General features: G+C 51.3%; 1 protein-coding gene across 3 annotated transcripts in view; it reads left to right on the top strand.

Annotated features, from left to right (window-relative positions):
* STK36 (serine/threonine kinase 36) overlaps positions 1-15,969 on the top strand; it is a 295,926-nt gene that overhangs the window by 53,081 nt on the left and 226,876 nt on the right. For all 3 annotated transcript variants that reach the window (XM_063935506.1, XM_063935505.1, XM_063935504.1), the window contains exon 5: positions 9,605-9,735. In XM_063935506.1, the coding sequence (XP_063791576.1) occupies positions 9,605-9,735 (131 nt within the window). The remainder of the gene's footprint in view (positions 1-9,604; positions 9,736-15,969) is intronic.

Here is a 15,969-nt window from a genome sequence, read left to right as displayed (position 1 = left end):
ACCTAATTTTTCAGGGCTACACGCTGGAGTTCTACGGCGCTCCTCCCCAACAATTTTTCAGATCAAGCTTACCAGCTTTGGAGGATACACGAGTTACGCTGCAACAGACCATCCAAAAGTTGGTCCAGTCCCAAGTCATTGTTTCAATGCTACTACAACAACGGGGGAAGTGTTAATACTCCAACCTGTTTATGGTACCGAAACCGGACGGTTCGATAAGACCCATTTTGAATCTGAAATCCTTGAACCCTTACGTAAGGGTTTTCAAGTTCAAGATGGTATCCATGCGAGCAGTGACTGTGGACCTGGGAGAACAGGAATTCATGGTCTCCCTAGATATCAATGACGCCTACCTCCATATTCCGATTTGGCCTCCTCGTCATGCTTACCTGAGGTTTGCCCTACGGGGATGATCACTACCAGTTCCAGGCGCTACCCTTCGGACTGTCCACAGCTCCGAGGGTGTTCACAAAAGTAATGGCAGAGATGATGTTCCAGCTACGGGTCCAGGGGGTCAATGATGTCCCTTACCTGGACGATCTCCTGATAAAAGCAAGATCCATGGAGCTTTTATTGCTCCATATCGACCGCACTATCCAACTTCTCTCACAACATGGGTGGATTCTCAATTTGCAGAAGTCCCACCTGGAGTCGACACAGCGTCTCCTGTTCCTGGGGATGTTGTTGGATACTGAAGCCCAGAAAGTGTTTCTCCCGGAGGACAAAGCGAGAACACTTCAGGAGATGGTCCGCATGGTTCTCCGACCGCTCGAATGTCCATCCATCTTTGCATAATATTGTTGGGGAAGATGGTAGCCTCACACGAGGCCCTCCAATATGGAAGGTTCCATGCCAGAACATTTCAATTGGATCTCCTGAGCAAGTGGTCCTGATCACATCTTGCGATGCGCCGGTTAAAACTGCTGTCACCTCAGGTCAGAATTTACTTCCTCTGGTGGCCGAAGTTTCGGGATTCAGTATTGGATCCTCCTCACGACGGATGCGAGTCTGAGAGGATGGGGAGCTGTCACCCAAGGGGCTCAGTTCCAAGGCAGGTGGTCAGCCCATGAAGCTCTCCTCCTGATCAACATTCTGGAACTTCGGGCGATCTGCAATGCTCTAGTTCAGGCGTCTCCTTTACTCAGGGATCACGCGATCCAGTACAGTCGGACAACGCCACGGCAGTGGTGTACATCAGTAGACAAGGAGGGACAAAAAGCAGGTCCTGCATGCGGGAGGTGTCAAGGATACTCCTCTGGGCAGAAAGAAACGCAATCTTCATTCCGGGAGTAGACAACTGGGAAGCGGACTTCCTGAGTCGTCACGATCTACACCCAGGGGAGTGGGGGCTCCCTCATAAGATGTTTCAACAGATCATCGACCTGTGGGTCTGCCCACAAATAGACATGATGGCTTCTCAACTCAACAAGAAGCTTAGTTGGTATTGCTCACGAACCAGGGACCCTCAGGCGAGGGCTGTAGATGCACTGACGTTGCCTTGGCACTGACGTTGCACTGACTGTGGATGTGAGGGCTGTAGATGCACTGGCGTTGCCTTGGCCTTACCTGGTCTACCTGTTTCCTCCGATCCCCTTGCTCCCAAGGGTGCTCAAGCGATTCCGGAATCAAGGTGTTCAGGAAATTCTGATTGCCCGGATTGGCCCCGGAGTGCTTGGTATGCGGATCTTCTGGGCATGTTCGTCAAAGACCCTTGACCTCTACCATTGAAAAGAGATCTTCAGCAAGGACCGTTCGTCTACCCGGACTTACGTCTGCTTCGTTTGACGGCATGGAAATTGAGTGGAACATCCTAGCTCACAAGGGCCTTTCCAAATAAGTTATTGCTACCATGGTTCAGGCCAGAAAACCTGTGACGTCAAAACGCTATCATCATATCTTGAGGAGATATGTCTCTTGGTGCGAGGACTGCATGTATCCACCTTCAGAGTTTCACTTGGGACGTTTCCTCAGTTTCCTGCAGGCTGGTGTGGATAAGGGCTTCCGTCTAGGTTCCCTTAAGTTCCAGATTTCGTCTCTTTCCATCTTCTTTCAGAAGAAGTTGGCTCTCTTGCCGGAAGTTCAGACCTTCTTGCAAGGAGTATTTCACATACAACCTCCTTTCGTGCCGTCTACGGCACCTTGGGATCTGGATGTAATCTTACGCTTTCTACAGTCTTCCTGGTTTGAACCTCTTACGACTGTAGAAGATAAGTACCTCACGTGGAAAACGGTGATGTTACTGGGCCTGGCTTCTGCTAGGCGTGTCTCAGAATTAGGGGCCTTATCATGTAAAAGCCCTTTCTTGGTCTTTTACGAGGACAGAGCGGAGCTCAGGACTAGGCAACCATTCCTACCGAAGGTCGTCTCTGTGTTTACACTTGAATCAACCTATTGTGGTTCTGGCATTTCTGCTCCTCCGGAGGCATTGGATAATGCGAGCTTTGAAAATATATCAGAAAGATTGATGCTTTGTTCGTGCTGTATGATGCACAGAAAAAGGGTTGTCCTGCTTCCAAGCAGTCCATTGCTCATTGGGTTAGGGGTATATTCAACAAGAGTTGGATCCATTCCAACATGCAGTTTTCGTAATGGATCCGCCAATCCCTATTCAATGGACGGCCAAATCCGACTGGTACACAGGGTCCTGTCAGGCTGCTGCTGACAGCAGTGGCCAGGGGAGCAGAGATCGGCGGCCGTGAGTGGGAGGGGCTGGCTGTGGGGGACATGTGTGGAGCGGCGGGGGGAGGCGCTGCAGGAAGAGAGGTGCTGCGGGGGAGCAGAGATCGGCGGCCGGGCTGGCAGCGGGGGAACATGGCTGCGGCGGCAGGGGGAGGCGCTGCAGGGATTGAGGTGCCTGGCCGGGGTTGACCAGGCACCTCTCTCCCTGCAGCGCTCCCACCGCCGCCACAGACATGTCCTCCGCAGCCAGCTCCCCCTGACGGCTGTCCATCTCAGCTCCCCAGCTGCCCGCAGAACTGCTCCTCTCCTCACCTCAATCCCACTTGTTTTCAAGTCGGATTGAGTTTGTTGGAAAGGGGGCCAAAACCTGTCGGATTTGGCCCCATTTCTGACAGAAGCACATGGATCAACGTGTTTTCCGACAATTCGGAAATTCCCGACTTGTCGGAAAAAAATCAGCCCCTATTGAATAGGTCGGAACTCCGACAAGACTGCAGCTATTGAGTACACCCCTTAGACTTACTGTCCAACAGGCCTATGTGTCGGCAGCCTTACCTGTTCCACAGTCTCTGAAGGCCCACTCTACTAGATCGGTGGGATCTTCCTGGGCGGCTGCCCATGGAGTCTCGGCCCTGCAACTATGCCGAGCTGCTACCTGGTCGGGGAAGAACACTTTTGTGAAGTTCTATAAGTTTGATACCCTGGCCAGAGGATACCCAGTTTGGGCAAGCGGTGCTGCAGCAGCCTCCGCATGTTCCCGCCCATTCTGGAAGCTTTGGGACATCCCCATCGTACTAAGTCTCCCCAATATCCCTTATGGATGCTAGAGAAAATAGGATTTTAATACCTACCGGTAAATCCTTTTCTCGTAGTCCATAAGGGATATTGGGCCTCTGTGCGGTGACTTTCCTGCAGGCTTTCTCTTATATAAAAGTTACCCTGTTCAGCCGATGCTGGTCGGTTATGTTCGTGGTGTGCTGGTGTATAAATCTCACCACTCATTGTTATGTTCCTTCTCTCCTATATGTCCTTTCTCTATCGTCCTAGTGGATGCTGGGGTTCCTGAAAGGACCATGGGGAATAGCGGCTCCGCAGGAGACAGGGCACAAAAAGTAAAGCTTTAGGATCAGGTGGTGTGCACTGGCTCCTCCCCCTATGACCCTCCTCCAAGCCTCAGTTAGATTTTTGTGCCCGGCCGAGAAGGGTGCAATCTAGGTGGCTCTCCTAAAGAGCTGCTTAGAAAAGTTTAGCTTAGGTTTTTTATTTTACAGTGAGTCCTGCTGGCAACCGGATCACTGCAACGAGGGACTTAGGGGAGAAGAAGTGAACTCACCTGCGTGCAGGATGGATTGGCTTCTTGGCTACTGGACATTAGCTCCAGAGGGACGATCACAGGTACAGCCTGGATGGTCACCGGAGCCTCGCCGCCGGCCCCCTTGCAGATGCTGAAACGAGAAGAGGTCCAGAATCGGCGGCAGAAGACTCCTCAGTCTTCTTAAGGTAGCGCACAGCACTGCAGCTGTGCGCCATTTTCCTCTCAGCACACTTCACACGGCAGTCACTGAGGGTGCAGGGCGCTGGGAGGGGGGCGCCCTGGGAGGCAAATGAAAACCTTTTTTGGCTAAAAATACCTCACATATAGCCTCCGGGGGCTATATGGAGATATTTAACCCCTGCCAGAATCCGTTAAGAGCGGGAGACGAGGCCGCCGAAAAAGGGGCGGGGCCTATCTCCTCAGCACACAGCGCCATTTTCCCTCACAGAAAGGCTGGAGGGAAGGCTCCCAGGCTCTCCCCTGCACTGCACTACAGAAACAGGGTTAAAACAGAGAGGGGGGGCACTAATTTGGCGTTAGAAATATATAAAAAAGATGCTATAAGGGAAAACACTTATATAAGGTTGTCCCTATATAATTATAGCGTTTTTGGTGTGTGCTGGAAAACTCTCCCTCTGTCTCTCCAAAGGGCTAGTAGGTCCTGTCCTCTATCAGAGCATTCCCTGTGTGTGTGCTGTGTGTCGGTACGTGTGTGTCGACATGTATGAGGACGATGTTGGTGAGGAGGCGGAGCAATTGCCTGTAATGGTGATGTCACTCTCTAGGGAGTCGACACCGGAATGGATGGCTTATTTAGGGAATTACGTGATAATGTCAACACGCGGCAAGGTCGGTTGACGACATGAGACGGCCGACAAACAATTAGTACCGGTCCAGACGTCTCAAAAACACCGTCAGGGGTTTTAAAACGCCCGTTTACTTTAGTCGGTCGACACAGACACAGACAGGGACACTGAATCCAGTGTCGACGGTGAATAAACAAACGTATTCCTTATTAGGGCCACACGTTAAGGGCAATGAAGGAGGTGTTACATATTTCTGATACTACAAGTACCACAAAAGAGGGTATTATGTGGGATGTGAAAAAACTACCGTAGTTTTTCCTGAATCAGATAAATTAAATGAAGTGTGTGATGATGCGTGGGTTCCCCCCGATAGAAAATATGGGCGGTATACCCTTTCCCGCCAGAAGTTAGGGCGCGTTGGGAAACACCCCTTAGGGTGGATAAGGCGCTCACACGCTTATCAGAACAAGTGGCGGTACCGTCTATAGATAGGGCCGTCCTCAAGGAGCCAGCTGACAGGAGGCTGGAAAATATCATAAAAAGTATATACACACATACTGGTGTTATACTGCGACCAGCGATCGCCTCAGCCTGGATGTGCAGAGCTGGGGTGGCTTGGTCGGATTCCCTGACTAAAAATATTGATACCCTTGACAGGGACAGTATTTTATTGACTATAGAGCATTTAAAGGATGCATTTCTATATATGCGAGATGCACAGAGGGATATTTGCACTCTGGCATCAAGAGTAAGTGCGATGTCCATATCTGCCAGAAGATGTTTATGGACACGACAGTGGTCAGGTGATGCAGATTCCAAACGGCACAAAGGTGTATTGCCGTATAAAGGAAGAGGAGTTATTTGGGGTCGGTCCATCGGACCTGGTGGCCACGGCAACTGCTGGAAAATCCACCGTTTTTACCCTAAGTCACATCTCTGCAGAAAAAGACACCGTCTTTTCAGCCTCAGTCCTTTCGTCCCTATAAGAGTCATATCTGCCCAGGGATAGAGGAAAGGGAAGAAGACTGCAGCAGGCAGCCCATTCCCAGGAACAGAAGCCCTCCACCGCTTCTGCCAAGCTCTCAGCATGACGCTGAGACCGTACAGGACCCCTGGATCCTACAAGTAGTATCCCAGGGGTACAGTTTGGAATGTCGAGACGTTTCCCCTGCGCAGGCTCCTGAAGTCTGCTTTACCAAGGTCTCCCTCCGACAAGGAGGCAGTATGGGAAACAATTCACGAGCTGTATTCCCAGCAGGTGATAATTAAATTACCCCTCCTACAACAAGAAAAGGGGGTATTATTCCACACTATATTGTGGTACTGAAGCCAGAAGGCTAGGTGAGACCTATTCTAAATCTAAAAAAAAATTTTTGAACACTTACAAAGGTTCAAATCAAGATGGAGTCACTCAGAGCAGTGATAACGAACCGGGAAGAAGGGGACTATATGGTGTCCCGAGACATCAGGGATGCTTACCTCCATGTCCCAAATTTGCCCTTATCACTAAGGGTACCTCAGGTTCGTGGTACAGAACTGTCACTATCAGTTTCAGACGCTGCCGTTTGGATTGTCCACGGCACCCCGGGTCTTTACCAAGGTAATGGCCGAAATGATGGTTCTTCTTCGAAGAAAAGGCGTCTTAATTATCCCTTACTTGGACGATCTCCTGATAAGGGCAAAGTCCAGGGAACAGTTGGAGGTCGGAGTAGCACTATCTCGGATACTGTTACAACAGCAGGGGTGGATTCTAAATATTCCAAAATCGCAGCTGATCCCGACAACAAGTCTCCTGTGCTTAGGGATGATTCTGGACACAGTCCAGAAAAAGGTGTTTCTCCCGGAAGAGAAAGCCAGGGAGTTATCCGAGCTAGTCAGGAACCTCCTAAAATCAGTGCATCATTGCACAAGGGCCATGGTAAAAAAAAAAAATGGTGACTTCCTTCGAAGCAATTCCAGTCGGCAGATTTCATGCAAGAACTTTTCAGTGGGATCTGCTGGACAAATGGTCCGGATCGCATCTTCAGATGCATCAGCGGATAACCCTATATCCAAGGACAAGGGTGTCTCTCCTGTGGTGGTTACAGAGTGCTCATCTTCTAGAGGGCCGCAGATTTGGCATTCAGTTTTGGATGTTGGTGACCACGGAGGCCAGCCCGAGAGGCTGGGGAGCAGTCACACAAGGAAAAAATTTCCAGGGAGTGTGATCAAGTCTGGAGACTTTTCTCCACATAAATATAGCTAAGGGTAAATTTATAATGCTCTAAGCTTAGCAAGACCTCTGCTTCAAGGTCAGCCGGTATTGATCCAGTGGGATAAAACATCACGGCAGTCGCCCACGTAAATAGACAGGGCGGCACAAGAAGCAGGAGGGCAGTGGCAAAAACTGCAAGGACTTTTCGCTGGGCGGAAAATCATGTGATAGCACTGTCAGCAGTGTTTCATTCCGGGAATGGAAACTGGGAAGCAGACTTCCTCAGTAGGCACGACCTCCACCCGGCAGAGTGGGAACTTCATGGGGAAGTTTTCCACATGATTGTAAACCGTTGGGAATTACCAAAGGTGGACATGATGGCGTCCCGTCTGAACAAAAAACGGGACAGGTATTGCGCCAGGTTAAGAGACCCTCAGGCAATAGCTGTGGACGTTCTGGTAACACCGTGGGGGTACCAGTCGGTGTATGTGTTCCATCCTCTGCTTTTCATACCTAAGGTACTGAGAATTATAAGACGTAGAGGAGTAAGAACTATACTCATGGCTCCGGATTGGCCAAGAAGGACTTGGTACCCGGAACTTCAAGAGATGCTCACAGAGGACTTATGGCCTCTGCCGCTAAGAAGGGACTTGTTTCAGCAAGTACCATGTCTGTTCCAAGACTTACCGCAGCTGCGTTTGACGGCATGGCGGTGGAACGCCGGATCCTAAGGGAAAAGGCATTCAGGAAGAGGTCATTCCTACCCTGGTCAAAGCCAGAAAGGAGGTGACCGCACAACATTATCACCACATGTGGCGAAAATATGTTGCGTGGTGTGAGGCCAGGAAGGCCCCACGAAGAAATTTCAACTCGGTCGATTCCTGCATTTCCTGCAAACAGGAGTGTCTATGGGCCTCAAATTGGGGTCCATTAAGGTTCAAATTTCGGCCCTGTCGATTTTTCTTCCAGAAAGAATTGGCTTCAGTTCCTGAAGTCCAGAAGTTTGTCAAGGGAGTACTGCATATACAACCCCCTTTTGTGCCTCCAGTGGCACTGTGGGATCTCAACGTAGTTCTGGGATTCCTCAAAACACATTGGTTTAAAACCAGTCAAATCTGTGGATTTGAAGCATCTCACATGAAAAGTGAACATGCTCTTGGACCTGGCCTGGACCAGGCGAGTGTCAAATTGGTGGTTTTTTTCTCAAAAAAGCCCATATCTGTTTGTCCATTCGGACAGGGCAGAGCTGCGGACTCGTCCCCAGTTCTCTCCCTAAGGTGGTGTCAGTGTTTCACCTGAACCAGCTTATTGTGGTGTCTTGCGCCTACTAGGGACTTGGAGGACTCCAAGTTGCTAGATGTGGTCAGGGCCCTGAAAATATAGGTTCCAGGACGGCTGGAGTCAGGAAAACTGACTTGCTGTTATCCTATATGCACCCAACAAACTGGGTGCTCTTGCTTCTAAGCAGACTTTTGCTAGTTGGATGTGTAATACAATTCAGCTTGCACATTCTGTGGCAGGCCTGCCACAGCCAAAATATGTAAATGCCCATTCCACAAGGAAGGTGGGCTCATCTTGGGCGGCTGCCCGAGGGGTCTCGGCTTTACAACTTTGCCGAGCGGCTATTTAGTCAGGGGCAAACACGTTTGTAAAATCCTACAAATTTGATAACCTGGCTAAGGAGGACCTGGAGTTCTCTCATTCGGTGCTGCAGAGTCATCCGCACTCTCCCGCCCGTTTGGGAGCTTTGGTATAATCCCCATGGTCCTTTCAGGAACCCCAGCATCCACTAGGACGATAGAGAAAATAAGAATTTACTTACCGATAATTCTATTTCTCGGAGTCCGTAGTGGATGCTGGGCGCCCATCCCAAGTGCGGATTATCTGCAATACTTGTACATAGTTACAAAAATCGGGTTATTATTGTTGTGAGCCATCTTTTCAGAGGCTCCGCTGTTATCATACTGTTAACTGGGTTCAGATCACAGGTTGTACAGTGTGATTGGTGTGGCTGGTATGAGTCTTACCCGGGATTCATAAATCCTTCCTTATTGTGTACGCTCGTCCGGGCACAGTATCCTAACTGAGGCTTGGAGGAGGGTCATAGGGGGAGGAGCCAGTGCACACCACCTGATCCTAAAGCTTTACTTTTTGTGCCCTGTCTCCTGCAGAGCCGCTATTCCCCATGGTCCTTTCAGGAACCCCAGCATCCACTACGGACTCCGAGAAATAGAATTATCGGTAAGTAAATTCTTATTTTCTCCTTCGGGCACTGTTTTACCTATAACTGCCTGTGGGAGGGGCATAGAGGGGAGGAGCCAGCACACCCAGTGAAGAAATATAAAGTGCATCGGCTCCTTTGGACCCCTTCTATACCCCATTATACTAAGTCTTCCCAGAGCATGAGATGCAGCCTCTGAGACTGACACCCGTCCATACTGCGTTACACGTGCGGATTCTAGACGCAGAATTGCACAGTCCCTCCCCTGCACATCAGAATCCGGCTCTGGTCGCTCCTGCGTCAGTGTGCGGGAAGAGAAGCCTGGGCGGTGTGCAGGACATGTGCGAGAGAGTCTACGTGTGCGCGGTCTGACTGTCTCTCTACTGTAGGTGAAGGATGTCTCATCCCAGCTGGTGTCCGCCCTCTATTACCTGCACTCGCATCGCATTCTCCACAGAGACATGAAACCGCAGAACATTTTACTGGGCAAAGATGGGACGGTCAAACTGTGTGATTTCGGGTGAGTGTGATGATGATACATACAGCAGCATTTACTGCATAAAATTCTATATTTCTCTGACGTCCTAGTGGATGCTGGGAACTCCGTAAGGACCATGGGGAATAGCGGCTCCGCAGGAGACTGGGCACAAAAGTAAAGCTTTAGGACTACCTGGTGTGCACTGGCTCCTCCCCCTATGACCCTCCTCCAAGCCTCAGTTAGATTTTTGTGCCCGGCCAAGAAGGGTGCACACTAGGTGGCTCTCCTGAGCTGCTTAGTGAAAAGTTTAGTTTTAGGTTTTTTATTTTCAGTGAGACCTGCTGGCAACAGGCTCACTGCATCGAGGGACTAAGGGGAGAAGAAGCGAACCTGCCTGCTTGCAGCCAGCTTGGGCTTCTTAGGCTACTGGACACCATTAGCTCCAGAGGGATCGAACACAGGCCCAGCCATGGAGTCCGGTCCCAGAGCCGCGCCGCCGGCCCCCTTACAGAGCCAGAAGCAAGAAGAGGTCCGGAAAAATCGTCGGCAGAAGACATCCTGTCTTCACCAAGGTAGCGCACAGCACTGCAGCTGTGCGCCATTGCTCCTCAGCACACTTCACACTTCGGTCACTGAGGGTGCAGGGCGCTAGGGGGGGGCGCCCTGAGCAGCAATAAAAACACCTTGGCTGGCGAAAATACATCACATATAGCCCCCAGGGCTATATGGATGAATTTTAACCCCTGCCAGAATCCATAAAAAAGCAGGAGAAAAGTCTGCAAAAAAGGTGCGGAGCCTATCTCCTCAGCACACTGGCGCCATTTTCCCTCACAGCTCCGTTGGAGGGAAGCTCCCTGGCTCTCCCCTGCAGTCACTACACTACAGAAAGGGTTAAAAAAGAGAGGGGGGCACTAATTAGGCGCAGTATTAACAATGCAGCAGCTATAAGGGGAAAAACACTTTTATATAAGGTTATCCCTGTATGTATATATATATATATATAGCGCTCTGGTGTGTGCTGGCAAACTCTCCCTCTGTCTCCCCAAAGGGCTAGTGGGGTCCTGTCCTCTATCAGAGCATTCCCTGTGTGTGTGCTGTGTGTCGGTATGTTTGTGTCGACATGTATGAGGAGGAAAATGATGTGGAGGCGGAGCAATTGCCTGTAATAGTGATGTCACCCCCTAGGGAGTCGACACCTGAGTGGATGAACTGTTGGAAGAATTACGTGACAGTGTCAGCTCTTTACAAAAGACAGTTGATGACATGAGACAGCCGGCTACTCAGCTTGTGCCTGTCCAGACGTCTCATAGGCCGTCAGGGGCTCTAAAGCGCCCGTTACCTCGGATGGCAGATACAGACGTCGACACGGATACTGACTCCAGTGTCGACGGTGAAGAGACAAACGTGACTTCCAGTAGGGCCACATGTTACATGATTGAGGCAATGAAAAATGTTTTACACATTTCTGATAATACAAGTACCACTGAAAAGGGTATTATGTTCGGTGAGAAAAAACTACCTGTAGTTTTTCCTGAATCAGATGAATTAAATGAGGTGTGTGATGAAGCGTGGGTTTCCCCCGATAAAAAACTGATAATTTCTAAAAAATTATTGGCATTATATCCTTTCCCGCCAGAGGTTAGGGTGCGTTGGGAAACACCCCCTAGGGTGGATAAAGCGCTCACACGCTTGTCAAAACAGGTGGCTCTACCCTCTCCTGAGACGGCCGCCCTTAAGGATCCTGCTGATAGAAAGCAGGAGGGTATCCTCAAATGTATTTACACACATACTGGTGTTATACTGCGACCAGCAATTGCCTCAGCCTGGATGTGGAGTGCTGGGTTGGCGTGGTCGGATTCCCTGACTGAAAATATTGATACCCTGGAGAGGGACAGTATATTACTGACTATAGAGCATTTAAAAGATGCATTTCTATATATGCGTGATGCACAGCGGGATATTTGCCGACTGGCATCAAGAGTAAGTGCGCTGTCCATTTCTGCCAGAAGAGGGTTATGGACGCGACAGTGGTCAGGTGATGCGGATTCCAAACGGCATATGGAAGTATTGCCTTATAAAGGGGAGGAGTTATTTGGGGTCGGTCTTTCAGACCTGGTGGCCACGGCAACAGCTGGGAAATCCACGTTTTTACCCCAGGTCGCCTCTCAACATAAGAAGACGCCGTATTATCAGGCGCAGTCCTTTCGTTCCCATAAGGGCAAGCGGACAAAAGGTTCCTCTTTTCTGCCCCGTGGCAGAGGGAGAGGAAAAAGGCTGCAGCAAACAGCTAGTTCCCAGGAACAGAAGCCCTCTCCCGCTGCTGCCAAGCCCTCAGCATGACGCTGGGGCTTTACAAGCGGACTCAGGCACGGTGGGGGCCCGTCTCAAGAATTTCAGCGCGCAGTGGGCTCACTCGCAAGTAGACCCCTGGATCCTTCAGGTGATATCTCAGGGGTACAAATTGGAATTCGAGACGTCTCCCCCTCGCCGTTTCCTAAAGTCTGCTTTACCGACGTCTCCCTCCGACAGGGAGGCAGTATTGGATGCCATTCACAAGCTGTATTCCCAGCAGGTGATAATCAAGGTACCCCTCCTGCAACAGGGAAAGGGGTATTATTCCACACTATTCGTGGTACCGAAGCCGGACGGCTCGGTGAGACCGATTTTAAATCTAAAATCTTTGAACACCTACATACAGAGGTTCAAGTTCAAGATGGAGTCACTCAGAGCGGTGATTGCGAACCTGGAAGAAGGGGACTATATGGTGTCTCTGGACATCAAGGATGCTTACCTTCATGTCCCAATTTACCCTTCTCACCAAGGGTACCTCAGGTTTGTGGTACAGAACTGTCACTATCAGTTTCAGATGCTGCCGTTTGGATTGTCCACGGCACCCCGGGTCTTTACCAAGGTAATGGCCGAAATGATGATACTCCTTCGAAGGAAGGGAGTTTTAGTTATCCCTTACTTGGACGATCTCCTGATAAAGGCAAGATCCAGGGAACAGTTGGAGGTCGGAGTAGCACTATATCAGGTAGTGTTGCGGCAGCATGGTTGGATTCTCAATATTCCAAAATCGCAGCTGATTCCGACGACTCGTCTTCTGTTCTTAGGGATGATCCTGGACACAGTCCAGAAAAAGGTGTTTCTCCCGGAGGAGAAAGCCAGGGAGTTATCCGAGCTAGTCAGGAACCTCCTAAAACCGAGCCAGGTCTCAGTGCATCACGGCAGTTTCCACGCAAGAACTTTCCAGTGGGACCTGCTGGACAAATGGTCCGGGTCGCATCTTCAGATGCATCAGCGGATAACCCTGTCACCAAGGACAAGGGTGTCTCTCCTGTGGTGGTTGCAGAGTGCTCATCTTCTAGAGGGCCGCAGATTCGGCATTCAGGACTGGGTCCTGGTGACCACGGATGCCAGCCTGCGAGGCTGGGGAGCAGTCACACAGGGAAGGAATTTCCAGGGCTTATGGTCAAGCCTGGAGACATCACTTCACACAAATATCCGAGGATCCGTGGCCTCTACCTCTCAGAAGGGACCTGCTCCAGCAAGGACCCTGTCTGTTCCAAGACTTACCGCGGCTGCGTTTGACGGCATGGCGGTTGAACGCCGGATCCTGAAGGAAAAAGGCATTCCGGATGAAGTCATCCCTATCCTGATCAAAGCCAGGAAGGATGTAACCGCAAAACATTATCACCGCATTTGGCGAAAATATGTTGCGTGGTGCGAGGCCAGTAAGGCCCCGACGGAGGAATTTCAACTGGGTCGATTCCTACATTTCCTGCAAACAGGAGTGTCTATGGGCCTGAAATTGGGTCCATTAAGGTTCAAAATTCGGCCCTGTCCATCTTCTTCCAAAAAGAACTAGCTTCAGTTCCTGAAGTTCAGACGTTTGTAAAAGGGGTACTGCATATACAGCCTCCAGTGGCACCTTGGGATCTCAATGTAGTTTTGGGGTTCCTAAAGTCACATTGGTTTGAACCACTTAAATCCGTGGATTTGAAATATCTCACATGGAAAGTGGTCATGCTATTGGCCCTGGCCTCGGCCAGGCGCGTGTCAGAATTGGCGGCTTTATCCTGTAAAAGCCCTTATCTGATTTTCCATTCGGACAGGGCGGAATTGAGGACTCGTCCTCAGTTTCTCCCTAAGGTGGTTTCAGCGTTTCACTTGAACCAACCTATTGGGGTGCCTGCGGCTACTAGGGACTTGGAGGACTCCAAGTTGTTGGACATAGTCAGAGCCCTAAAAATATGTTTCCAGAACGGCTGGAGTCAGAAAATCTGACTCGCTGTTTATCCTGTATGCACCCAACAAGCTGGGTGCTCCTGCTTCTAAGCAGACTATTGCTCGTTGGATTTGTAGTACAATTCAGCTTGCACATTCTGTGGCAGGCCTGCCACAGCCAAAATCTGTAAATGCCCACTCCACAAGGAAGGTGGGCTCATCTTGGGCGGCTGCCCGAGGGGTCTCGGCTTTACAACTTTGCCGAGCAGCTACTTGGTCAGGAGCAAATACGTTTGTAAAATTCTACAAATTTGATACCCTGGCTGAGGAGGACCTGGAGTTCTCTCATTCGGTGCTGCAGAGTCATCCGCACTCTCCCGCCCGTTTGGGAGCTTTGGTATAATCCCCATTGTCCTTACGGAGTCCCCAGCATCCACTTAGGACGTCAGAGAAAATAAGAATTTACTTACCGGTAATTCTATTTCTCGTAGTCCGTAGTGGATGCTGGGAGCCCATCCCAAGTGCGGATTGTCTGCAATACTTGTACATAGTTATTGCCTAACTAAAGGGTTATTGTTGAGCCATCTGTTGAGAGGCTCAGTTGTTTTCATACTGTTAAACTGGGTATAGTATCACGAGTTATACGGTGTGATTGGTGTGGCTGGTATGAGTCTTACCCGGGATTCAAAATCCTTCCTTATTGTGTCAGCTCTTCCGGGCACAGTATCCTAACTGAGGCTTGGAGGAGGGTCATAGGGGGAGGAGCCAGTGCACACCAGTTAGTCCTAAAGCTTTCTTTAGATGTGCCCAGTCTCCTGCGGAGCCGCTATTCCCCATGGTCCTTACGGAGTTCCCAGCTTCCACTACGGACTACGAGAAATAGATTTACCGGTGAGTAAAATCTTATTATTACTTACTGTATCTGTAATTAGTGACAACTGTAAAGTGCACATAACTGTATATGCTGCCTGTGCTGGTGGTGGGTGCTGCCTGTGCTGGTGGTGGGTGCTGCCTGTGCTGGTGGTTGGTGCTGCCTGTGCTGGTTGGTGCTGCCTGTGCTGGTGGTGGGTGCTGCCTGTGCTGGTGGTGGGTGCTGCCTGTGCTGGTGGTGGGTGCTGCCTGTGCTGGTGGTGGGTGCTGCCTGTGCTTGTGGTGGGTGCTGCCTGTGCTGGTGGTGGGTGCTGCCTGTGCTGGTGGTGGGTGCTGCCTGTGCTGGTGGTGGGTGCTGCCTGTGCTGGTGGTGGGTGCTGCCTGTGCTGGTGGTGGGAGCTGCCTGTGCTGGTGGTGGGAGCTGCCTGTGCTGGTGGTGGGTGCTGCCTGTGCTGGTGGTGGGAGCTGCCTGTGCTGGTGGTGGGAGCTGCCTGTGCTGGTGGTGGGTGCTGCCTGTGCTGGTGGTGGGTGCTGCCTGTGCTGGTGGTTGGTGCTGCCTGTGCTGGTGGTGGGAGCTGCCTGTGCTGGTGGTGGGAGCTGCCTGTGCTGGTGGTGGGTGCTGCCTGTGCTGGTGGTGGGTGCTGCCTGTGCTGGTGGTGGGTGCTGCCTGTGCTGGTGGTGGGTGCTGCCTGTGCTGGTGGTGGGTGCTGCCTGTGCTGGTGGTGGGAGCTGCCTGTGCTGGTGGTGGGTGCTGCCTGTGCTGGTGGTGGGAGCTGCCTGTGCTGGTGGTGGGAGCTGCCTGTGCTGGTGGTGGGAGCTGCCTGTGCTGGTGGTGGGTGCTGCCTGTGCTGGTGGTGGGAGCTGCCTGTGCTGGTGGTGGGAGCTGCCTGTGCTGGTGGTGGGAGCTGCCTGTGCTGGTGGTGGGAGCTGCCTGTGCTGGTGGTGGGTGCTGCCTGTGCTGGTGGTGGGAGCTGCCTGTGCTGGTGGTGGGAGCTGCCTGTGCTGGTGGTGGGAGCTGCCTGTGCTGGTGGTGGGAGCTGCCTGTGCTGGTGGTGGGTGCTGCCTGTGCTGGTGGTGGGAGCTGCCTGTGCTGGTGGTGGGTGCTGCCTGTGCTGGTGGTGGGAGCTGCCTGTGCTGGTGGTGGGAGCTGCCTGTGCTGGTGGTGGGTGCTGCCTGTGC

The sequence above is a fragment of the Pseudophryne corroboree genome, chromosome 7 (assembly GCF_028390025.1).
Source record: "Pseudophryne corroboree isolate aPseCor3 chromosome 7, aPseCor3.hap2, whole genome shotgun sequence".
NCBI lineage: Eukaryota > Metazoa > Chordata > Amphibia > Anura > Myobatrachidae > Pseudophryne > Pseudophryne corroboree.
This window is presented reverse-complemented; position numbering and strand designations above follow the sequence as displayed.